General features: G+C 41.1%; 2 protein-coding genes across 2 annotated transcripts in view; one reads left to right on the top strand and one right to left on the bottom strand.

Annotated features, from left to right (window-relative positions):
• Positions 1 to 27,431, bottom strand: part of LOC308088124 (uncharacterized protein) — a 98,233-nt gene that overhangs the window by 63,065 nt on the left and 7,737 nt on the right. The window contains exons 4-5 of the mRNA XM_080432490.1: positions 24,241 to 24,495; positions 23,082 to 23,354 (exon numbers count right to left, since the gene is read on the bottom strand). Of these exons, the coding sequence (XP_080288616.1) occupies positions 23,082 to 23,354; positions 24,241 to 24,495 (528 nt within the window). The remainder of the gene's footprint in view (positions 1 to 23,081; positions 23,355 to 24,240; positions 24,496 to 27,431) is intronic.
• Positions 113 to 13,361, top strand: LOC308088262 (rap guanine nucleotide exchange factor 1-like; the record flags this gene model as incomplete). The annotated part of the gene is made up of 14 exons (XM_080432664.1): positions 113 to 265; positions 1,239 to 1,279; positions 1,898 to 2,024; positions 2,144 to 2,219; positions 4,115 to 4,199; positions 6,019 to 6,111; positions 6,577 to 6,765; positions 8,592 to 8,676; positions 9,727 to 9,821; positions 10,709 to 10,787; positions 10,978 to 11,079; positions 11,977 to 12,074; positions 12,872 to 13,012; positions 13,186 to 13,361. 14 exons carry the CDS (start codon positions 113 to 115, stop codon positions 13,319 to 13,321), a joined length of 1,500 nt encoding a protein of 499 aa, XP_080288790.1. The 3' UTR covers positions 13,322 to 13,361.

Below are 27,431 nucleotides of genomic sequence, written 5' to 3'. Positions count from 1 at the left end.
AATTTTTATATAAAACGTTTAAAAACTGTGTGTGTGTGTGTGTGTGTGTGTGTGTGTGTGTGCGTGTGCGTGTGTGCGTGTGTGTGTGTCAGTCCACCAGTATCTCCAGTTCATGTCTACGTCCAGCAGTGTGTCAGACATGTTCTTCTACCAGCGCTCTCAGAGCAGCCACAAGTACAACACACCCAGAGACCTGTCTGTCTACCAGCTCACCAACCTCACCCTGCCCCATGTACCCTGTCTGCCCCCCAAGAAGAGACAGCTGGTAGACACACACACACACACACACACACACACACACACACACACACACACACACGGTTCTCAATGGGCCTGAAAATTATGGCCCGTTTAACAATTACCACAAGTAAGACGCGCGAACGCGGTAAGCGAACGCCAAAAAATTAAAAAAAATAATGAAAAAAAATATTTTTAAAAAAAGTAACCAACAAAAAAAATTAATAATAATAAAAAAAAAATCTGCGTTAAAAGGAGCATCTTAGAAAAATACAAATTCCCCCAAAAAAAACTTTGAATGTTTTTGAACAATTCAACAAAGTGTTTGAAGTGCCTGTTTCACCCACTTCCGGGGGGCGGAGCCAAAATCCGAGCCCGAAGTATTTGTTCGTAGACCCCCACTTAGGGGGGGTAGAAAAAGTTTCGGAGCGATTCGGGCACTTTTCATTTAACATGGGGTTTCAATGGGGAGTTTTTAGGAGCCTTCTCCGGGGCGTGGCTTCCGGGGGAAGGAGCCTTCTCCGGGGCGTGGCTTCCGGGGGAAGGGGCGGGCTTAAACGCAACCTTGACAGGTGTGTTCAGTTTTCAAAGACCTTTCATTTGATGTATGGTACGTCTAAATTGGACATTTACTTATCTCAGAGGAGCTGCACACAGGCAGTGCACACAGAGATACAGACAGAGACACAACCCAAGCAGAGTTACATAGTAAGCTCCACTTGGTCGGAGGCGCCTCCTTCCGCGTTCGCAATAATCCTAACCCTAGTGAGAATAGTAGATCTGCAAGATGCGAGGCGTCGTGAGCAGTTCTGCTATTTTCACTTATTTTTCATTCATTTACGAAAACACTTTAAACATGGAGATTTCTGCCTGACAACAACGATTGTAAAACATAAAGATATCAGCTCTGTACAGTGTGATGATGATGATGATGATGATGATGATGATGATGATGATGATGATGATGATGATGATGATGAGGTCGGTGTTGTCTTCATCAGGATTCAACGGCAGAAGATGGAGAGGACATCACTAAACAAAGGTAACACACACACACACACACACACACACACACACACACACACACACACACACACACACACACACACACACACACACACACACACACACACACACACACTCACCACTCACTGTAGAATAGACCATATTCACATGGTGGCCATTTTGGAATTTAACAAAAGGCCACCCGTTGCCGTGGCAACTGGGGTGGCATTTCATTGACTTAATGGCAATATGGCTGCCGTGTGAATATGGTCTATTAATCATCTCCAGGAGTTTTTCTATCTGTTAATCCATTAAGACCAGGAATATGTCATTTTAAGATATTCAAAAATAGCAGATCTACAGTACATACTCATGTGCAGCACTGAGTGCCGGGCTATGAGCTTGTAGATCTGCTAATTTAGAAAAATATTTTGTTCCAGGGACCCCAGAAGCAAAGACTTTTCACGATTTTTCAAAAATAGCAGATGTACAAGCTCATAGCGTGGCACTCGGTGCCGCGCTATGAGCTTGTATATCTGCTATTTTTGAATAGCCAAATAAATGTAAAATAACAGAGCTCCGTTCCCGGATTGAATGGGTTAAGAGTAAAAAACTAAAGATGAACTGTTGTACCCTAATCATAACCATCCTGTAGTTCCCACCCTGACCAGCGGGGCAGAGAGGAGCACAAGGAGCAGCATGCTAATGATGATGATGATGATGAGGGGGTGTTACTGATGGACCAACAGGACGTCCTGGACAGACTCACCCTGAAGACAGAGGTCAGAAGGTCAAGGGCGTGCGAGACGTCGCTGTCTCCTCAGTCCAAAACATTTACTTTAAAAAAAAAAAATGTAAATGTAAATGTTTTTTTTTAACCTCTGTCTGACCTCTGACCTAGGAGGAGGAGGGGCCAGATGTGAAGGCAGGATCTCCCGACATCCTATTGGTCCACGCCACTGAGATTGACAGCAACGGTAAGGACGGCAGAATATAAACTTTATGTGTACATTAACACATACAGTATAGAAGGTCCTACAGGGGTACTACAGGGTACTACAGGGGTACTACAGGGTACTACAGGGGTACTACAGGGGTACTACAGGGGTACTACAGGGTACTACAGGGGTACTACAGGGGTACTACAGGGTACTACAGGGGTACTACAGGGTACTACAGGGGTACTACAGGGTACTACAGGGGTACTACAGGGGTACTACAGGGTACTACAGGGTACTACAGGGGTACTACAGGGTACTACAGGGGTACTACAGGGGTACTACAGGGGTACTACAGGGTACTACAGGGGTACTACAGGGGTACTACAGGGTACTACAGGGGTACTACAGGGTACTACAGGGTACTACAGGGGTACTACAGGGGTACTACAGGGTACTACAGGGGTACTACAGGGTACTACAGGGGTACTACAGGGGTACTACAGGGTACTACAGGGTACTACAGGGGTACTACAGGGTACTACAGGGTACTACAGGGGTACTACAGGGTACTACAGGGGTACTACAGGGGTACTACAGGGTACTACAGGGTACTACAGGGGTACTACAGGGGTACTACAGGGTACTACAGGGGTACTACAGGGGTACTACAGGGGTACTACAGGGTACTACAGGGGTACTACAGGGGTACTACAGGGGTACTACAGGGGTACTACAGGGGTACTACAGGGGTACTACAGGGTACTACAGGGGTACTACAGGGTACTACAGGGGTACTACAGGGGTACTACAGGGGTACTACAGGGGTACTACAGGGGTACTACAGGGGTACTACAGGGGTACTACAGGGTACTACAGGGGTACTACAGGGTACTACAGGGGTACTACAGGGGTACTACAGGGTACTACAGGGGTACTACAGGGGTACTACAGGGTACTACAGGGGTACTACAGGGTACTACAGGGGTACTACAGGGTACTACAGGGGTACTACAGGGGTACTACAGGGTACTACAGGGTACTACAGGAGTACTACAGGGGTACTACAGGGTACTACAGGGGTACTACAGGGGTACTACAGGGTACTACAGGGTACTACAGGGGTACTACAGGGTACTACAGGGTACTACAGGGGTACTACAGGGTACTACAGGGGTACTACAGGAGTACTACAGGGGTACTACAGGGTACTACAGGGGTACTACAGGAGTACTACAGGGGTACTACAGGGTACTACAGGGGTACTACAGGGGTACTACAGGGTACTACAGGGGTACTACAGGGTACTACAGGGGGTACTACAGGGGTACTACAGGGGTACTACAGGGGTACTACAGGGGGTACTACAGGGGTACTACAGGGGTACTACAGGGGGGCGCCAAATCTTTGTGTGATGAAAACCTTTCTTATAACTATTATTATACAGTGTTATAAACAGATTATAATACATTATAAGTATGTTTATAATGCATCATAGACATGGGATGCATAGCAAGTGTTACCCTTTTTTTTACCACTAGAATCCCTATGTTGAGGGGAAAAAAATAGCAGATCTAATGTACAAGCTCACAGCGCCTCACGGTGCTGTGAGCTTGTAGATCAGATGTGACGTCATGATTTTCTGTAGTGGTTATATTGTTGCTGTAATGTAGTTATTATTTAGTCACAAGCTCTTGTTAATCATTTTCATATTTATAAAACCCACTGACAGACTTAATCACTTTCTCTTCAAGTTTTTACATATAGGTAAACTATCAGATCTACAAGCTCACAACTTGTAGTCCTGATATTTTCACTGCTTTAGTGTGACACTGTTTAACACTGTGTGACTGTGTGTGTGTGTGTGTGTGTGTGTGTGTGTGTGTGTGTGTGTGTGTGTGTGTGTGTGTGTGTGTGTGTGTGTGTGTGTGCAGATCAAAGGCTGTACTGTGAAGCGTTCCTCTACACCTATAGAAGTTTCATCAGCCCCTATGATGTCATCAGCAAACTACAGCACAGATATCCTTCACACACACACACACACACACACACACACACACACACACACACACACACACACACTAGAGCCCTGCACGGGCCGAATATGTGGGCCCTAGCCCGGCCCGGGCCCGTGGTATTTCAGCCCGGCCCGGCCCGTGGCCCGTAGGTGGCGCAATTTTACAGCCCGAGCCCGTCCGAAGCCCGAGACCTCTTTATTTATTTATTATTATTAATTAATTATTTTCTAGCGTGAACTGGTGCGCGCCGCGCATCTCACGCTCTGATAAACAAACCCACAACCACAAGAAGTCAAGACAGCAGCGTCATGATCCTCACCCCAGCCAGCAACAACTACAAAACAACAAGATTATGGCCTACCTTTCTTTGAGGTAAACTGTGAAGAATAATATTGCAAAAATAGTTCCAATCCAGTGCGTAACACACAAACAAAAACTCCTCATTTTGAGTCACGAGCGCCGTGAAGAAAAAGTGTAAGCTTCTAATGCAGGGATGGCAAACTCATTTTAGCTCAGGGGCCACATGGAGGAGGGCCAGAGGGCCAGAGGGCCGGACCGGTACCGACCGGTAAAATCATGGCATAATAACTAATAATAACAATAACAACTTCAGATAGTTTTCTTTGTTTACTTTACTTAGTCTTAGTTAGTACAAGCACATTCTGAAAATGTAAACTTCACAAATAGGGATGGCCAAATGGAGACATTTTATTAACCGTTTACCGTTAGGCCTTACCGATTAATTAATCAATAACCGTTAAGAACTTTATTTTTATTTTTTTGTGCCAAAATACATTACAATACAAGGGGCAAGTCTACCCAGTTTGTTTTGTGTCTCCAGCAGAGTTTCTAGTGTCTCTATCTCTCTCTGGAAGAGGTTGCACATGAACTCTGCAGCCGCACTGAGGCGCTCCAACACAAACAATACCAATACAAAGACGAGAAAGAAGAAGGGGAAAGTGGAAGTTACGTGTGGTTGCAGGTGTAGACTTGGCCAAAAAACAATTAAAACCTTTTTGGCACTTTTTTTTTTTTTTGATTTTTTTTATGCTTTGCCAAATCATCTCACGGGCCGGATTAAACTAGTTAGCGGGCCTGATCCGGCCCGCGGGCCGTATGTTTGACATGTGTGCGACATGTGTGTCAGTTTATCTCTCAGCTCTGAGGTTTATTACTGGTGATAAACCAGTGTTGATTTAGACAGCAACATTTTGTTTAGTCATATTCTTTTGAATAAAATTCCATTTAGTTTTAGTCATATTTCAGTCATCTGAAAAGTTGTAGTTTTAATGTAGTTTTAGTCGACTAAATATCATAATAACAACTAAATGTTCAGCTGATTTTGTTGACATAAATGTATGTTGGCGGTGCGTTGATGGCGTCGTAATGCCTGATTTTACACGTGGTTGCATTCTGAAAATAGCAGATCTACAAGCTCACAACGTGTCGCGCTGCGTGATTGCTGTCAACATGCAACAGTTTTAACTGATTGTTGTCAACATATTGTCTTTCTGTGTTGTTCTTGTTATTTATATGTGTAATCTCTGCATCATTGTAAATGAGGATCTCCCTCAATGATCTCTCCAAGAACACACACACACACACACACACACACACACACACACACACACACACACACACACACACACACACACACACACACACACACACACACACACGCATGCACACACACACATTCACACACACACACACACACACACACACACACACACACACACACACACACACACACACACACACACACACACACACACACACACACACACACACACACACACACAGACCTTAACTAACATCACGTACAGACACCTGTGCAAGGGGATTGAACCTGTGAACCTGAGAGCCAGTAAGAACACATTCCTACTGCTGGTCAGAGTGGTGGATGAGATCTGGTAAGAACACACACACACACACACACACACACACACACACACACACACACACACACACACACACACACACACACACACACACACACACACACACACTGGAGTCAGGCATCAAACCGGGAACCTCTGCAACCTAAACTCACAGACGCTCCTCTATTCCAAGCCTCATTACATCTCACTGATGAAACCAGCACGTCGTGTGTGTGTGTGTGTGTGTGTGTGTGTGTGTGTGTGTGTGTGTGTGTGTGTGTGTGTGTGTGTGTGTGCGTGTGTGCGGCTTTTATTTTACACTGTGCAACCTGACTTATGAACAATACACACTAATAACACACACACACAACCTTTTGTATCTGTCTCTAATGTGCGTGTGTGCGTGTGTGTGTGTGTGTGTGTGTGTGTGTGTGTGTGTGTGTGTGTGTGTGTGTGTGTGTGTGTGTGTGTGTGTGTGTGCGTGGTGGGTGTGTCCAGTGCAGTGGAACTGGATGGTGATTTGCAGGTTCTGCTGATGGAACTGGTGTTCAGTCTTGTGATTGGAGGAGAGCTGGCCTTGGCCTGCCTCCTGCGCACTAACTTCCTATCAAAGCTTGTGCAGAGGAAGAAGCTGATTGGCGCTCCTCTGTCTCTCCGCCCACTCTCAGCCATGGGCGTGGCTGCAAGGTAAGCTATAGCCTCTGACCTTTGACCTTAGCCAAGTAGCACAACACATTGCCATGCTATTATTTACAACATGGCGCTCGGGTGGTAAAGTCCCTGCCCACCACTGGTGGTGGACAGGGACTTTTTCAGGGAAGTTTTCAAATAATTGTAGTGGAGTAAAAGTACTCTGAGTTGTGGTGGAGTAGAAGTAACTTATTGGAAATACTCAAATAAAGTACAAATTCCTCAAAAGTGTACTTAACACACTCACCGCCAAAGGGGAGAATTCTCCCCTTTTAATTTTTTTTTTTAATTTTGTTTTTGAATTCCTAAAATGTTTCTCTAATTTTTCAGTATAAATGTATAACCCTAACCCTAACGAATTAAAAGATATAAAAAAAATTATTTAAAAAAATCCATTCACTTCAATGTTAAAAAATAAACGGACAAATAATTCACATTAAATCTATAAAAAAAATGATTAAAAACCCTGGCAGTGGGTGATTTTATTATGAATAAACTTTGGCGGTGAATGTGCCATACTTAAGTAAATCACAGCCATTCAGCCGTGCAGTTTAAGCGCAAATTTCAGCTTGGGAAAAGCACCCACCAACGGTTTTAGGTACGTGGAATCTGTTGCTGGTTCATAGTCACCATTGCGTTATCGTGGTATTCCTATTCTTGCTATTATGTTCCAAATGATTGTGTGTGTGCGGCTGAAATAACTTTGACAGCTATGGCAGGTGACAATCATTTCAATTACTAATCACCGTAATTGTAACAAAATTCCAAATCACAGCGCTGCCTGTTTCGGATTCTGCACGTTAAAGTATATTAATTCATTTGTTCGTCTATTTATTAACTGCTACTGCAGTCTTACCCTGCGGTACATGAAAACTCCTGTTACAGTCATGGATCAACTTCAACCTGGTGTTTGCACTTTCTCCATTTACGGTCCATACATCTATATAAATGTTCAGATTTCAAATATAAAGTGCTTACCCTATGGCCACGGATGTTACAATTATGCACGGGACTCTCAAAAGTACCCATATATTCTGTATTGTTCAATAAAAAGCATTTTGATCCGATCGGTGGCCATTTTCTCATAATTATAATGCATCAGAGTACAATACACCTACCAACCGATAGGGTCGCTCTGTTGAAAGTATATGGAGAAAATGGCCACCGATCAGATTAAAATGTTTTTTATTGAACAATACGGATGATACGGGTACTTCTGAGAGCCCGTACATAAATGTAACTTCCGTGGCCATGGGATAAGCACTTTATATTTGAAATATGAACGTTTCTGTAGATGTACGGGCCATAAATGGAGAAAGTGCAAACACCAGGTTGAAGTTCATCCATGACGGTCGAGACAGACGACCGTCGTGTATCCATGGCTATTACTCCCTCTAACATTTCCTGTGTTTTTAGTTTATTGAAATAATGTCATTTTTCCAGTGCATAACCTACTGCAGGCCTTGTTGACTAGATTTAGAAGAGAATTTGAAGCTCTTGCTCCTGAAATGATCGATTATTTCTAAGGGGAAAAGACGTCATTTAACATGCAAATCAATGGGTGAGAAGCAGAGTTTGCCAGGCCTGGGTTTGACTAACCTCGCACCACCAGTGGGTGGAGCTTAGCGAAGGGTCCATTCCAGCGAAGGGGGTTTGCCCCTTGGTGACAACACACAAATGTGTGTGTGTGTGGAATTCATTGGCATGACGACTAAATTGGGGAGAAAAAGGGGTAAAAAGCAGCACTAGAAAAAAAAGAATAATAATAATGATACACAATAACCTAAATAATATACTTCCTCTCTCCTCTTCTTCTCCTATAGACCAGGTACCCTGCATGACTTTAGGAGTCAGGACGTAGCAGAACAGTTGACACTGTTGGACTCTGAGCTCTTCTATAAGATTGAGGTATATAATGCAATATTTTCCTCTGGGATACAGTAGTAGTGGAGTGGAGTAGAAGTAAAGGTATTGAAAATTGGAAATACTCCAGTAAAGTAAAAATACCTCAGAATTGTAATTAAGTACAGTACTTGAGTAAATGTACTTAGTTACTTTCCACCACAGCCGATTCCTTATTGATCCCACTATTGATCCTTTGTCTATTATTGGTAGCTGTTGGCAAAGGGGTTAATCTGGGGAGTGGGGACACTTTATCACTTTCATCTAATTTACACAGACAATCTAAGGTAGAGCATGTTGTCTTCGTCTGATAGGCGACATTGAGGCGATACGAGCATGCAAGCTATTACATTAATGTTCCTTGTTTTTACTGGTAGTTGGCAATATATTCAACTGAAGTCATGCTTCATTAAAACAATATAATGTTTGTGTCAGTGATTTGGTTGAAATGAAATGACTCTCGTCTCTCCGGACATGACGTCACGTCAGGTCAATCCTGCTAGAATCCATTCCAATCGATGCCAACACCTTATCCATTACGTCTGATTCCAATTCTCCATCCCTACTTCTCCGTAGTTGCTACTTTTGATATTTTTGAATTTGAATCCTGAACAGTTTTGGACTTATGAGACGGAGACGATATGTAATATATATATTATATTTTATACTTCTCATACTATACCTTCTGCTCTCACCCACTTTTCTTTGAATTTGATAAAGATACTGCCATCTCCTCCTCCTCCATCACAACATTACTGATATTCTTCCATCACATTCTTCTGTCTATATTATAATATAATACAAACATATAAACATTCTTCCATATTTATGACTTTTGTCCACTTTGTCACTTTGTATGTTGGCTATGAGGCTACAAACGTTACGTTAAAGCTAACGACGTGACGTGACGTGACGTGACGTGACGTGACGTGACGTGACGTGACGTGACGTGACGTGACGTGACGTGACGTGTTTGGGTTGGCCAATCAGATGACTGAACTTGACCTATGATGTGTCTGTCTGTCTGTCTGTCTGTCTGTCTGTCTGTCTGTCTAGCTTCCAGAGGCGTTGTTGTGGTCCAAGGAACAGAATGAAGAGAAGTGTCCCAACCTGACCGAGTTCACCCAACACTTTAACAACGTCTCCTTCTGGTAAACCACACTAACAAGTCCTGTCCTTCTGGCAAACCACACTAACTAGTCCTGTCCTTCTGGTAAACCACACTAACTAGTCCTGTCCTTCTGGTAAACCACACTAACTAGTCCTGTCCTTCTGGTAAACCACACTAACTAGTCCTGTCCTTCTGGTAAACCACACTAACTAGTCCTGTCCTTCTGGTAAACCACACTAACTAGTCCTGTCCTTCTGGTAAACCACACTGACTAGTCCTGTCCTTCTGGTAAACCACACTGACTAGTCCTGTCCTTCTGGTAAACCACACTAACTAGTCCCGTCCTTCTGGTAAACCACACTAACTAGTCCCGTCCTTCTGGTAAACCACACTAACTAGTCCCGTCCTTCTGGTAAACCACACTAACTAGTCCCGTCCTTCTGGTAAACCACACTAACTAGTCCTGTCCTTCTGGTAAACCACACTAACTAGTCCCGTCCTTCTGGTAAACCACACTAACTAGTCCCGTCCTTCTGGTAAACCACACTAACTAGTCCCGTCCTTCTGGTAAACCACACTAACTAGTCCCGTCCTTCTGGTAAACCACACTAACTAGTCCTGTCCTTCTGGTAAACCACACTAACTAGTCCTGTCCTTCTGGTAAACCACACTAACTAGTCCTGTCCTTCTGGTAAACCACACTAACTAGTCCTGTCCTTCTGGTAAACCACACTAACTAGTCCTGTCCTTCTGGTAAACCATACTAAATAGTGTTTAAGGTGTTAAACTGACCTGGTTCACATTAGTCACTGGTCACTCTGGTTGACGATAAAGTTATACTGAACTGTGTGTGTGTGTGTGTGTGTGTGTGTGTGTGTGTGTGTGTGTGTGTGTGTGTGTGTGTGTGTGTGTGTGTGCGCGCGTCAGGGTGCGTTCGGTGGTCATTCTACAGGAAAGGCCTCAGGACAGAGAGAGACTGCTGCTTAAATTCATCAAAGTTATGAAGGTAAGCTTTGACCTTGTGCTGACCCTGAATCAGTGAGGACAATGAAAATCATGTTCCATGAATGTATTCATCCTTCTCAAGTGTGTGTGTGTGTATGTGTATGTGTGTGTGTGTGTGTGTGTGTGTGTGTGTGTGTGTGTGTGTGTGTGTGTGTGTGTGTGTGTGTGTGTGTGTGTGTGTGTTCTTGCAGCACCTGAGGAAGTTGAATAACTTCAACTCGTACCTGTGTGTCCTCTCTGCGCTGGACAGCGCTCCTCTCAGCAGACTAGACTGGCAGAGAAACACTGCAGAGGTCACACACACACACACACACACACACACACACACACACACACACACACACACACACACACACACACACACACACACACACACACACACGCACACAGATTTGTATTACAATATTTGTTCAGGCATCAACATTTTAGGGTAACGTTTTTATGAATGGCATTTTTACATTTTCTTTGCCATTTTTAACCGTAACCCTGAATTTGGAAAATAGCAGATCTACAAGCTTATAGGCTTGCATATCGGCTATTTTTTGTAGCACGACACCAGCGAGAAACTAAGTGCAGTATAATCAAGCAGAATTCTAACTCTAACTCCTAAACCTAACTTCTAAATGTCTAATCTCAGCCCCAACCCCAACATGAATATGTTCCTAATTGTAAACCATTTAAAGCTTTATAGACCAACAGTAGTATTTAAACCATTTAAAGCTCTATAGACCAACAGTAGTATTTAAACCATTTAAAGCTTTATAGAATAACAGTAGTATTTTTAAATCAATTATTTGACACACAGGGAGTCAGGGAGTCAGTGCTCCACTTTGTTGGTTTTAGTAAGAACTGGAGCAGTCTGATTTATTTGTTAGGGAGACCTGTGGAGACACCGTTACAGTAGTCAAGTCTACTAGACACACACACACACACACACACACACACACACATACACACACACACACACACACACACACACACACACACACACACACACACACACACACACACACACACACACACACACACACACACACACACACCGAAATACAAATCTATGTTCATTTGATGTGTGTGTGTGTGTGTGTGTGTGTGTGTGTGTGTGTGTGTGTGTGTGTGTGTGTGTGTGTGTGTGTGTGTGTGTGTGTGTGTGTGTGTGTGTGTGTGTGTGTGTGTGTGTGTGTGTGCAGGCCTTGGAGGAGTACAGCAGTTTGATTGACAGCTCATCATCGTTCAGAAACTACAGAGCAGCTTTGGCGGAAGTGGAACCTCCATGCATCCCCTACCTGTACGTATGACCTCTGACCTCTATAGCTCCTCCTACCTGTACGTATGACTTCTGACCCCTCTATAGCTCCTCCTACCTGTATGTATGACCCCTGACCTTTATAGCTCCTCCTACCTGTACGTATGACCTCTGACCTCTAGCTCCTCCTACCTTTTATATTTGTTGTTGACATATTAATGTGTTAATATTCAATGCTCTTTTGGTGAATTGATTACATAGGACCACAATGGAAACAAGTCTTGACCACATATATAAAGATACAACAAAAGAAAGGTGTGATACCTAAGGGGCGGCCATAGCTGAGTGGTCAGTGAGCCCGCCTGGGCAGCTAGAGGCCCTGGTTGTTGCAGGTACAAGTCCAGGTCAAGTCACCTTTATTCAATTCATTTAGTCAAGTAGAGTCAAAGTTTATTTGTATAGCACATTTAAAAACAACAGAAGTTGACCCAAAGTGCTTTCCATTCACAATAGCATCATAACGACCTCATAAAAATACAACATAGTATAAGAAACATAAAAGCGAAACCTCATACAAATACAGCATAATTAAAAGAACATAAAAGCAATACAAACAATACCTTCAATGACCAGAGTAGGTATATTAATATTTATACATACAGTGACAACATATACATGTTCAAGGTCAATAAGAATGATTGACTCTAGTAAAGGTCTCAAATACTAACCAGTAAAATAATGTTAAATAATGTATGCAGGACCAACCAAGCATTGAATTAGAGTCTGTCTGTCTGTCTGTCTGTCTGTCTGTCTGTCTGTCTGTCTGTCTGTCTGTCCAGGGGTCTGATCCTCCAGGATCTGACTTTCGTCCACCTGGGGAACCCTGACCAGGTGATGACATCACAGGGGTCAAAGGTGAACTTCTCAAAGCGCTGGCAGCAGTTCAACATCTTGGACACCGTGAGGAGTTTTCAGCAAATGTTCGTTTATTTCTCTATTATCTATTATATATCTATTATTACATGTTTATTCTGTTTACATTTGTGACTAATAAAGTATACAATCAATCCAATCAATACACAACAAAAAAAATCACATAAATCTCCTGTCTGTCTGTCTGTCTGTCTGTCTGTCTGTCTGTCTGTCTCTGCAGTCGTTACTCTGTAACTCGTAACGAGGACATCGTGTCGTTCTTTAACGGCTTCAGTGACCACCTGGCCGAGGAGGCATTATGGGAACTCTCTCTTAGGATCCGCCCACGGAATACCCCACGAGCCAATCAGAGATGATGTGGGAGGAGACGGCAGCCGCCTGGTTTTAGGAATGATTTGGCTGAATGAGAAGACTGTGAAAGGTTGTTTATATATATATATATATATATATATATATATATATATATATATATATATATATATATATATATATATATATATATATATATATATATATATATATATATATATATACATACAGTATATACTGCATATATGCTACAGTATGATTGAAAAACGAGTCGAATTGAAAAAGGTGCAACTCGTTTTTCGGCGCGAGATGAAGCAAGCGGGAGGCTTTGATGTCCCCGCAGTACACACCGACGGAGGTGAAGGTGACTTGAGCCATGAGAGGCGTCCTGCAGAGAGAGCTTAGGCCAGCGAGTCTCCGTGCTGAACGTTGCCAAGTCGCCTTCAGCCGACTCAGTGCCATCAGAGTAAAAGAATGGTAAATCATCGTGGTCGTCCCCCTAGTCTCTGTACCTCGGAGACGTCAACACCGTTCAACTTTGCTTACATGTTTTTGACACCTCCCCCCCCCCCCCCCTCTGCGGTGAACTGGAAGAAAACCAGCACTGCTTTTTCAATCATTCTGTAACATAAATATATACTGTAAAATACAAGTAAAGGAGATGTTTTTATACACTGAAAAATCATTGTTTAAAGCAGCACTATGTAACTTTTTTCAACTATATAGCATTTTATGTCCCATAAAAGTATAAAGTTACATGTTTAAGCAATAGCAATCATCCTTCCATAAATATATAGACTCAGGGGGGTCGCTGCTAGGGGCTTGCACTGTATTACTATGTATAGGGGAGTTTCATCCTGGCATTTGCCATGGCGCCAAGGCAGAACTGCCAGTCAAAGCTAAGACTGGCCAGTCATGGTTGCAGAGACTCTTGGGTAATGAATAATAATAATAATAATAATAATAATAAACTTTAATTGTATAGCACCTTTCATGACATGAAATGCAGCTCAAAATGCTTTACAGAGCCAGAATACAATTACAGAAAAAGTACAACTAATTTATCAATAAAGCAAAAAAGAAAAGCAAAAGCATAAAATAACATTAAAGGTAGGGTAAGTCACAGGGGTCTCTCCAGCTCTTTAGTAAACAGAATATTTACTTCAGGTAGGTGACATCTAAGCCAATCAGGAGAGACCACTGAAAAAGCATTTTTTTGTTTAACACATCCGGTGCCAGAGTTTTATTTAAAAAAGTGACGTTGAGTGCCAGAGATCTCACCGTTTGTAACGCTACGCTGTTTACAGCTGCAGACTCCATGACGAGCACCCGATTGTAAACAACATATGCGTGCACGATGGTGGATGGTCCTGGCTAACGCCTGGAACAATAACATCTCTCACGCGAGTCACCATGGCGGAGTGATCTCGGATCGAACGGGACTCGTTTCCCCCACTGTAAAAAGTTAAGGAAATATGGAGTTTTTTTAGAGATAGAATGGGAGCGGACGGGAGGCAGTTTTTTTGGCACGGTGATCCATCTGTCCCTTCCTTCTCAGAGTCACCGTGGGTGATTCCAGAGCAACATTTTCAGTTTGGGATACCAATCTTATCCAATCAGGAGAGAGAACTCACACAGGATACACATTAAACAAGTGGAATTGGAAGTGATGAAACTTAAACTGGAACACTATAACATTGAAGCTGATGAATGGGCACTCTCTCTTGATTGGCTGAAATTGGCAACCCACCTGCAGTGAAATGTAAGAGAACATGAGGCACAATGATGTTTTCTCATTCCTTTATTGATATTGTGACATTCCATTCAAACCAAGCAAATTAAAGCCAAAATCTAACATCTGAACTTCAAACCATTCATGATCAGGGGCGCAGATCCCAGGGGGGAAGGAGGGGACATGTCTGACATGTTCCTCCAATAAAATATTTAGAAATAAATGATATCATTTAAAATATATATTTACAAGAAAGTGATTTCACTTTTGAAATCATACTCACATACAGTAAACACAATACTTTGTGAAGGTTTTGTTTTTTCTACCCGTGTGTCATCAACAACTGCCAAATAAATGAATCCACAACCTTCATCATCATCATCATCATCACTTGTCCACAGATCTGTTAACTAGTTTAATGAGTGAAGTTCAGCCAATATGAACGGATAGAAACACAACAGTGGAGCTGAACAACGTAAAGATAAATAATACTGACCAAGGAATATCTAAACTGTCAGAATTAGACACATATTTTATTCTTTACTTTAGTTTTTTGTGAAGGAGGCCGATGCACACCCCAAGGGTTAGCGACAAGTGCGTAAGTCAAAAATGTACAAATTATGGAGGAGATCTCTGATGGTTAGACCAAAGAATAGGACCCGCACACCGTCTGGATCTTACAAAAAATGTAGCTCTTTATTCTTAATCGACGTTTCGGTCGTTAGACCTTCATCAGGACAGACAATACAGAACACATCAACCACCAAACATTTTAAAGGCTACACCTCCCAAGTGAAGGTCATCGGACATGCAACCCATTGGCTGCACCCGCAATCTCAGACCTAAAGCCACTCCCACCACCATCATATTAAAGCAACACCAATCCCATTCACAAAATACATTTTTTTCTGGTCACGGCAACACTAATTACGGCTCTGAATAGCAGAGGAAAAGGCCTGTACATGTCATCGGGCCAGGTCTTCAATATCTATAAAGAAAGAGATAATATTAGTGGACCCAATAATAATAAAAAGACACACAGTGAGAATAAAGGTAAAAATAAACGAATCGAGCACAACAGGTCTATTACATAGCTAGTCCATCCAAATAACGCATGACTAATCACAGCATAACATTCAGTACAAATTCATCATTTAAGCCTTTTGGGGCCAGTGTTTGGAGTGTGAAGATCCAGTAGGCTTCTCTTCTCTTTAGGAGAAGGTCAATTCCCTGGAATCTAAAAGAGGATATGTCATGTTTAGCATCATTAAAATGAATAGCGACAGGATATTCGCGATCATTCCTGCGTATTGAGCTTTTGTGCTCACTGATGTTGTTTTAATTTACGGGTAGTTTTGCCAACGTATGCTAGACCTCATGGGACGATGGGACAGGATAGACTGAATGTATGGATCATGTATTAAATTGAAGTTTATATATATAGGACACATTTAGGACACTAAACCATGTGTCCACCCATCACCTCAGACCACCCTAGAGGGTTTAGGTCCACCCATCACAGGGAAACAGTGATGTCATAATAATCTTAACACATTAATTATCACACATTATAAATGATTATATAATAAATGACTTAAGGTCAATTATAAAATGATAAAACTTTTTTCACAAACATGGCTGACTGACTTCCATTCAGATGGATATTAATATTAATGTTATGAAGAACTCTGATTGTGTGTGTGATCATTATTTAATGTTTCAATATAGTTTAGAACTGAAATATTATGTTTGTGTTTTCTGACGACAGAAACTATACAAAGTAATTTGATGAACCGCCCACACTAATTGGGACTCCCTCTTCCTTAGGTGTGTCGCCCAGGTGGCGCCTAAACCCTGACCTTTAACCTCACAAAAACGATGTCTATAAACCTGACCTTAACCCTAAACCCTGACCTTTGACCTCACAAACACTATGTCTATAAACCTAACCTTAACCTTAACCTCAAAACCACGTCGACATGGGCGCACACTAATTATCGTTAGCCTTGGCTAGCCAATTAGCATTTTTAAAGGACACATTTGTAAAAAGGAGGATGATGTCATCATTGTGCTGCTGTTATGAGTATTTAAAAGCTGAATGGACACACAACTTTCCTCCTCTCTCCACCAGAGGGCAGCGATGACTCTCTGCTTCTCTGAAAACACACCCAGGTGTTCTGTGAAAAGACAATAAACCAATAAGAATTATAATGTATTAACTGTGTGAACATGTTAACACTTTAGAATAACATCCCCTTATAATAGTAAATTAATCATTCCCAAATGATCAGTTAATGTGTTACTCATAACTTGTCAAATGTTTGTTAATGGTTTAATGATTTAAAACTATTCTTTACATGGTTAATAGATCATGAGCAAGTTGTTAGTTTACCAAGAGGACCCCCCCCCCCATCTGACCACATTGTCATCAGTGTTGTCTGATACAACAAATCATTTGATTATTAGATTCATTATTATGATAAATTATGCAGAAGACACATGATAATGTGAATTCACACGACCAGGCTAGTTGTTTCACTTCTTACACAAGCATGTTGTTTTTTGTATGTTTTCTAGTTTTATACACTTTTATACAAAAAAAAGTTTAGTAAAAAGAAAGAGGAAGTGAACCTGGGTGTGTGGGAGGAGTCTAAAGATCGTCATTGGTTGTCGGCACCAGAATACGACCTGATAGAAGAAGAAGAGAGACAAAAAACAGACACACAAATAAATGTTGTATTGTGTGTGTATTTCTATATAAAATGCATACATTGTACACACAATAACACAATAATACAACAACACACCAACATTAGGGTTCAGTCATCAGAACTAATATGAACATTTGACTCTTATTTAGGACTAAATGTAACACTGATGGTATTAAAGTTAAATTTGACTACATAGAACACACTTTGACCTCTAACTAGGTCGTCTAAACTGGTCTAAACCGGTTATGGTTCTAAACCAATATAAACCTGTTTAGGTTGTGGTTTTACATGTTTGTTTGTTTGTTTGCATTTCTGTGAGGGTTCCACATGTCATGTGATCCTCTGTTGATCTGACCTCATTTTTTCCACTGGTAGTATAATAATTAATTAAACATGTTAATTAAATAAGTTAACTAAACATGCTAATCACCTCGTTTCTTCCACTGGAAGTAGATGAATCCAGACAGGAACAAGACCAGACCCAGAACCAGACCTGATGCTCCCATGGCCACCTTGTTCTTCACTGACTCTGGCATGGAGTCATCTGACAATACAAATATTATATGATATGATATCATATCATATTATTACAGTAGATTAAAACACATTGTTCTTCACTGACTCTGACATGGAGTTGTCTGACAATAAGCTACATTAAACAATAAACAGACGACACAGTCATTGTGAGTCTGTTCAGTAATAATGAGTCCAACCCTATTGGTCCAGTCCTTGAGGAGTTTGTCACCTGATGTGACATGTCCTTCTTAGAGCTATAAATACATCCAAAACAAAGGATATGATGATAGATTTTAGAAGACATGAATCAACCTTTTACTATGATGATTATAAAGCAGGTTGTGGAATGTGCAGAAAGTATCTTAGGACAGAGTCATAGACTCAGAACTGTGAGGCAGTTTGTAAAAAAAGAACATCAGCGCTTGTTCTGTCTTAGAAAACTGTCTTGTTTTCACATTGATAAAACCATGCTGACTCTTTGATCTGTTTTTATCAAATCAATCTGGTCTTTTATCTGTTTTTATCAAATCAGTCTGGTCTTTGATCTGTTTTTATCAAATCAATCTGGTCTTTGATCTGTTTTTATCAAATCAATCTGGTCTTTGATCTGTTTTTATCAAATCAATCTGGTCTTTGATCTGCTTTTATCAAGTCAATCTGGTCTTGTATCTGTTTTTATCAAATCAATAAGCTCATAGCGCGGCACCAAGTTATGAGCTTGTAGATCTGCTATTTTTGAAAAATCTTGAACATTTGTGCAAATATTTGAATATAATTTATATATATATTTTAAACAACATTTTTAGTTTTAGTTAATATTTGCTTCTGGGGGGTCCCTGGAACAACATATTTTGATGGGGATCAGCGGCCAAAAACATTTGGGGGGTCCTTGACAAGAAAAGGTTTGAGCACCACTGATATATTTCAGAAAAACTTAAGACATATGTTGACAGATATTTGACAGTTACAAATGTTCGCTTAAAAAATATATATATTCAAAGATTTGCACAAATGTTCACGATTTTTCAAGAATAGCAGATCTACAAGCTCATAGTGCGGCACTCGGTGCCGCACTATGAGCTTGTATATCTGCTATTTAGACAGTAGATTACAGTAGATTACAATAACTGACCCCAGTCCATCTTGATAGGCGCGGTCAGGCTGGGATGTTCCACCATGCATGTGATCTTCTCTCCTGATCTGTAATGCACACGCGTGCGCACACACACACGCACACACACACACACACACACACACACACACACACACACACACACACACACACACACACACACACACACACACACACACACACACACACACACACACACACACACACACACACACACACAAACACACAATAGTAGTAGCTGATCTACATGCTGAACCGCGCCGCGATTCTATTCACATTGATCTGTTGATCTTTGTTAATATTTGTTTTGACTATTATTGTGTAGGAGCGTGAATGCCCTGCTGGGCTCTCCTCCGCTCTAGTGTTTATTGTGTATTCCACTATTCCCTCCCCATTGCAGAAAAAATAGGAAGGTAAGAGGCAGAAGAAACTTAGTAACGAGATACGCACGTTATAGCGTATTCCTGTGTGTGTATTCATGTGTGTGTGTGTGTGTGTGTGTGTGTGTGTGTGTGTGTGTGTGTGTGTGTGTGTGTGTGTGTGTGTGTGTGTGTGTGTGTGTGTGTGTGAGGGACTTAATATAATAAGCCTACCATTTAATGGGCCATTTTCAGCAAGTGAGTAACACTTGTTTTATTTTTAAAGAATATATGTATAGGTGTCTATTAGGTGTGTATTTCCATAGGTGTCTGTTAGGTGTGTACCTGGGTGTGTACTCCAGGTAGGAGTGGTACTGGTAGTACCAGTCTCCATCAGACAGATCGGCATAGGAAAGACCAGAGGTCAAAGGTTCTCGACCTATCCACCAGGTCACCAGGATCACTTCAGGATAGAAGTCATAGCTGCTGCACCTCAGCATGTGAGTGTGTTCACCACGACGAGGGGGAGTCTCTGACTTCAGTCTCACTTTGGGCTCCACTGGATGAAGAAGATTTTTATTATTGTTATCATTATCATCATCATCATCATCATCATTATCATCATCATCGTTATTATTATCATTATTATTATTATTACCAGTCATAGGAACATGTCATTATCATGAATAATTGTATATCATCCACATTAGATCCAAATGATCCAGAAAGCCGCAACACACTTGGTCAACCAGCCAAAATGTTCACGTTTCTCGGCTCTCCCCCGTTCTCCTCTCCCTCCATTGGCTCCCAGTTGCTGCCCTCACAGAGTACAAAACACTGATGTTGGCCTACAAAGCAACCAAATGTATGACACCCCCATATCTTCAAGCCTGATCCAACCCTACAACCCCTCCCGCTCACTCATATCAGCTAACACAGGGGAGCTGTCTGAATCTTCTCTAAAACACCCTGGACAACGCTCCACACGTCCTAGACTCTTCTCCCTTCTCTAAAACACCCTGGACAACGCTCCACACGTCCTAGACTCTTCTCCCTTCTCTAACACACCCTGGACAACGCTCCACACGTCCTAGACTCTTCTCCCTTCTCTAAAACACCCTGGACAACGCTCCACACGTCCTAGACTCTTCTCCCTTCTCTAAAACACCCTGGACAACGCTCCACACGTCCCAGACTCTTCTCCCTTCTCTAAAACACCCTGGACAACGCTCCACACGTCCTAGACTCTTCTCCCTTCTCTAAAACACCCTGGACAACGCTCCACACGTCCCAGACTCTTCTCCCTTCTCTAAAACACCCTGGACAACGCTCCACACGTCCCAGACTCTTCTCCCTTCTCTAAAACACCCTGGACAACGCTCCACACGTCCTAGACTCTTCTCCCTTCTGGCTCCCAAACTGTGGAACAAATTCCCCATTGCAGTCAGAACTGCAGACTCACTCCTAATCTTCCGCCGTAATCTGAAGACTCTCCTCTTCAGACTCCACCTCAGCCTGTAGCACTAGACCTAGCCTTGATGACCTTGCAGGCTTATGCAAAGGTTAAAATGTAATTTAGATATCATGTTATGTAGACAGATGCCAGGTTAATTGTAAACCTGGCATCCTATAGTTTGGATAGTTTTAATGTACAGATTATTTATTTGTTTGATATTATACTGTTTAGACTGATGATAGGATCTTGGTTTACCTATGATCCTAGATTACTATTTCTATGCATTTAATGTATTACCTTGTGTTTCCCTTGCTTACTGTGAATCACTCTGGATTAAGAGCGTCAGATAAATGCCTACATTGTAACTGTAAATGTCATGTTTGGTCACCAGATGACAACAACAACGTTTCATAGAATACTGTAGATTCTACAATAGTCTACAGTTTTCTACAGAGTAGAATGCATTTATATAATATAATTTTAACATACTAAATAATTCACAGTTACACAGTGCTTTACATAAACAAAAATAAACCAATCAATATCATTTAATGAAAATAGTTTGAATGAACTAGAGTAGAAACAAACAAAACAATACACATAATCCTGTAAAATATTAATAAAGTGATTAAAAACATACAAGAGACAATAATTAAAATATAAAATCAGGGTAAATGAAGTGTATAGAGGTGTGTTTTAGCCTGCATGGTTCTTTTTAAAGTTCATTTAAAAACTTTAGTCCTGGTGTCTCTATTTTAGGAAGGTCATTATATGTAGGCAGTGCTGAAAAGTAACTAAGTACATTTACTTAAGTACTGTACTTAAGTACAATTTTGAGGTATTTGTACTTTACTTAAGTATTTCCAATTTCCAATACTTTCACTTCTACTCCACTACATCTCAGAGGCAAATATTGTACTTTTACTCCACTACAATTATTTGAAAACCTTAGTTACTAGTTACTTTGCACATATAAATTATTATATTATAAAACATACATTAACCACTTTAGCCTTATTTTAGTCCTTGGCCATCTGAAAATAGCAGATCTGCAAGCTCACAACGCGTCGCGATGTGAGCTTGTAGATCGGCTATTTTCAAACGTTTTAATACTTTTACTTTTGGTAATTTAAGTACATTTTGATACCAATACTTTTGTACTTTTATTTAAGTCAATTTTGAATTCCGGACTTTTACTCGTAACAGAGTATTTCTACAATGCAGTATTGATACTTTTACTTAAGTAAGAAATGTGAGTACTTTTTCCACCACTGTATGTAGGTGAAAACACTCAGAAATAGATCTACTGTAAATATTTCATTTATACTCGGTGTACGATGGTAACACCACATGTTGTGAGCTTGTAGATCTGCTATTTCCACTGTGTGACAGTGTGTTAGAATACAGTATAAATCAGGCTTAAAGGGATAGTTCACCCTAAAAAAAAATTGTTTCTATGGATTAGTCACTCCATGGAGACTTGAATTCATGGATATTGTTTAGTTTTTGTCTCATTCCTAAGACAATAATTTGATGACCAGCGGACCGGTAGGCAGCGGTTCCGGTAGGAGATACAAAGGAGACTCTTTGTGTCTCCTACCGGAACCGCTGCCGGTCATCAAATTATTGTCTTAAAAATGGGACAAAAACTAATAAATATCCATGAATTGAGTCTCCATGGAGTGACTAATCGTTAGAAAAAAGTCATTTTGGGGGTGAACTATCCCTTTAAGTGTTTAAGAGGATCTGAAATGTTTCTCAGCAGATTAAGTCATGTTTTATAATCATTATCAGATCAATATTAACACCATTAATCATCTCTGAATAGAATGATTTATTATGATGTCATGTTATAGTTTATGAGGTGATGAGTGTTGAGTGCTGCTCTGAGATCAGCTCACCTCTCTTGTTCAGAGCATTGGGGTAGAAGATCTCAATGTTGTGTTTGCAGAATGCCTCTGGTTGTGCTCTCATCCCAGCCAGTATTGTAGGATCTTTATTCCAGCGCTCTGCGTTCTTCACACCAAGCTCAGTGTATCCAACATACTGATCTACTCTACTGTCCCACCTGAGGATCTCATCACCATCGAAATTCATTGACTGTATGAACTGTATGTCCTTCAGCTCACTGGAGTTAAACACACAGCGGGAAGCATGATAGAACACGTATCCATCTGGAAATAGACAATTAAAAATGTCATTAATGTTCAGTTTTATTATCATCTGTATATAATATCATCACTGTGTGTGTTTGAATTGTCAAGTACTAGAGTGGCTGAGTAAAGAAGGACTCTGTCTGTCTGTCTGTCTGTCTGTCTGTCTGTCTGTCTGTCTGTCTGTCAGACCCCATCATGTATTTCCAGGATAACCCCTTTTTTATACCTAGGCTATTTGAAAATAGCAGATCGATAAGCTCATAGCGCGGCACCGAGTGCCGCGCTACGAGCTTGTAGATCTGCTATTTTCAAACATTTTAGTACTTTTACTTTTGGTACTTTAAGTACATTTTGATGCCAATACTTTTGTACTTTTACTCAAGTACATTTTTAAGTCCGGACTTTGACTTGTAACAGAGTACTTCTAGATTGCAGTATTGATACCGAAAAGCACCTAAATGTAGCGCTGGAGGAGCTCTAAGACGGTGAAACGTGCCCCCCCCCCCCCCCGCCACCGAAACGGGTCGTAGCACCGGGTTAATCCGGCCATGTGGCGTAAACTCTGTCTGTCTGTCTGTCTGTCTGTCTGTCTGTCTGTCAGACCCCATCATGTATTTACAGGATAACAGAGATAACACTCACAGAAAGGTTGTTATTTATGAGAGAGAAATGTCTCACAATATGAATACATTTTGATATGTTTTATTTTGATGGTAACTGTTGTATAATCGTATTATCTGCACCTCGAGCATATATTCATGTTTACTAAAAATAATTATTATATAGAAAGTATTTCACCATAACAACCATAAATGCTTAATATACATGTTTAAACATTTTCATTCATGTTAAATACATTCAACCGTTTTAGTTAATAACTATTGTGTTCATAGTATTCATGTACCTTTCACTGGTGGTTTCTTCAAGGCAGTGCGAATGGAGTCCAGCTGGGCTTTGCAGTAGTGCTGAGCATTAAAAGCATATTCATAAGCTGCTGTGTAGGTGATTGGATCTACAAACGGAGGCTGAGGGTACACCACCTTCCCTTTGTTGTAGTCTGCGTACATCAACACTTCACCATCCAGTGCATACATGAACTCTTTATATGAGTCTTTAACTGTGTCTGAACAGCCAAAGACTAGAATCTCCTCATGGAACACTGGAAAAAAAAAAAGATGACATTAAATTCAACAACAAACTTCTTCACAGTGACAATAACACATAATCATCATGTTAAACAATCATGTTTGGTTCTTATATGAAGTGAAAGGTTGGATATTAACACATCAGGTGCCAGCATTTTTTCATAACAACTTACGTTGGGTGCCAGCATTCTCCCCATTGACTGCGCTTTGCTGTTTAAAGCTCTAGACTCCACGAGGAGCAAATCCATGTAAAAAAAAACATCCATTCATGTTGCGCGATGACCCTGGCTACAGCCTGGAACGATAACATTTCACTCGCGAGTTACAATGGGGGGGGATCGCGCATCGCGCATGACCGGTTTTCCCCACCGGAAACAGATTCGGAGATATAGGTGTTTTAAAGAAGGAAATAGACAGGAAGTGGATGGCAGCCATGTTTTTTTTTCCGGTGATCTATCTGGCCTATCCTTCTCAAGATCACAATGGGTACTCCCAGAGCTGCTCTAGCCCCGCCCGTGTGGAGAAAAACGAAAAAAACAAAAAGACATATTTCACGGTCTGGACCGTGTTCGGCACCGGACCGCTACTCTGCGCAAACACGGTTCAGACCGTGTTTGGCACCCGATGTGTTAAAAGTAGCATCCTGTCAAACGTTTTATTCACACTGAAACAGATTCAAATGTTTTTTTTTTGTGGTTTTGTTGTATTATGAAAGTAATTCATACAGAATGATTTATTTCATGATGTCACAACAACAGTTCCTAACATCTGTTTTAATGTTCATGTATTTGGACCAACATTCAACATTCTATACTGAATATACAGGTAGTAAAAGGAGTGTGTGTGTGTGTGTGTGTGTGTGTGTGTGTGTGTGTGTGTGTGTGTGTGTGTGTGTGTGTGTGTGTGTGTGTGTGTGTGTGTGTGTGTGTGTGTGTGTGTGTGTGTGTGTGTGTGTGTGTGTGTCTTTTTCTGATATTCTGATAATAAAAAAAGTCGGTCGGTCGGTAGGTCAGCTATAGACGATGTTTTAACTCTGGCAGTCAATGAGTTAATCATCAAAACAAATAGTGGTTGTAAAAAGAGTGTCGGCAGCGGGAAACGATACCAGGAGGTTAGGGTTGTCAGTCTAATGATTAGTGAGGCACGCCACCAGACCAGGTGCTGTAATGAGGTTTCAGGATGTCTTGATTTTCCTTTAGTTTTAGTCATAGTCTTTTGAATAAAATTACATTTAGTTTTAGTCATCTTTTAGTCATCTGAAATGTTTTAGTTTTTGTCTAGTTTTAGTCGAATAAATATCATAAGATTTTTGTCGACTAAATCTCTAGTTGATTTAGTCGACTAAAATGTATTTTGGCGGTGCCTTGATGGCGTCGTAATGGTTGATTTTACACTTGGTTATGTGCTGACGCAGTGCGACGCGTTGTGAGCTTGTAGATCTGCTATTTTCAGAGCACAACACCCGAGCGCAACCAAACATAAAATGACTTGTCTTTTAGTTCTACTGGATCTCTTCTCCACTAGTCACTCACTAACATTTTAGTCTAGTTTTTATTTGTTGATGAAATTGTCAATATATTTAGTCTTAGTTTTAGTCATCACAGCTTAGTTTTTATTTAGTTTTTATTTTGTTTTGGTCAGTGAAAAAAGGTCGACCAACATTTTTCGTTTGTCACGGTCCGCTCCTCGGGCCGTGGACTTTGACTATTATTTAGACCTTGAATGCCCTTATAGGGTCGTGGACACTTTAGGCCGGTTAGGCCTAAAGTGCATTCTGTATTTCTGAATATTGTATGTTTCTGCATACTGCATGTTCTATTTTGTATTGTATCTGTCATTCTGTTGCTGCCCTTTGCATTGGTGTTCTGTGCTTTTACCTTGTAGTATTGTTTCCTGTCTTACTTGTTTACTGTTTCCTGTCTTGTCTCTCTTACCCTTGATTAGTTATGTTCTCCACCTGTGTCCTGTTGTGCCCCAGCCAATCACAGTGTTGATTGTAGTTTGAGTTCACCTGCGTCCTGTTACTCCCCTGTCTATTTAAACCCTGTGTTGGCATTATGTTCTTGTTGGTCCGTAGACCCATGTCACGTGTGTTTGAGTTAGTGCTTGATGCCTACTTCAGTTTACCTGGTTATTGGAAACCCTGGTTGTAAAATAAACCTTTTGATTTGAACATTCTTGCCTACCTCGTCTGCTTTTGGGGCCTACCCGTTACGCACCCTGACATCGTTATAGTTTTAGTCGAGGAAATCAACCCTGGTTTCAGTCTGTATTAGAATGTGTTGAATGTGATGCTGAGAGGCAGCTCCGCCTTCATCACAGAAGTGGGCGTGGTTATAGGGGTCGAGACACCGTTAAATCAGCCCACTTTCGCCGCCATCTTGAGTGAGTAGATTGACAGCTGCCACAAGTGTAGAGTAGTGTAGTGTAGTCTGTAGTCCTGTGTTTGTTGTCCAGCAAGTAGACGGTGTACATTAATATTAGGGATGCACCGATGTGACATTTTGGCCGATACCGATATCCGATATAATTAATTGCTGTTATGGCCGATAACCGATGTAACCGATATCGATATGATCGATAAAAAAAAGTTTTATCCATTCTGAAAAACACGTGTAAACACTGAATTTGAAAAAGCAATGTTTATTCCAAAAACATTTTGATAATCCCATTTCCTTTTACATGTTTTACTTTTTTTTGTTCTCAATGTTTCACATTTGTTTTCCAGCCCTACTCACTATCCAAGGAATAATGTGACCCTAACAGAAGGAAAGGCATGGCATGGCAATACAGTATAGAACACATGAATCTGTCCCCAACAGAACAGACAGTCATTAACAATAGAGTTTCAGAAACAGTGCAGTAGTGTCTATAGAACAGGGCAGGTGGAGGCTCCATGCTTATCAAAGTCATTGGCACAAAGTTAAAGAGCAATGTTGTTGATCATACA

Source organism: Gymnoscopelus braueri (assembly GCF_963280865.1).
Source record: "Gymnoscopelus braueri genome assembly, chromosome: 7".
Classification (NCBI taxonomy): domain Eukaryota; kingdom Metazoa; phylum Chordata; class Actinopteri; order Myctophiformes; family Myctophidae; genus Gymnoscopelus; species Gymnoscopelus braueri.
Note: the sequence above shows the minus strand (reverse complement) of the source record. Positions and strands in the feature narration are given on the sequence as shown.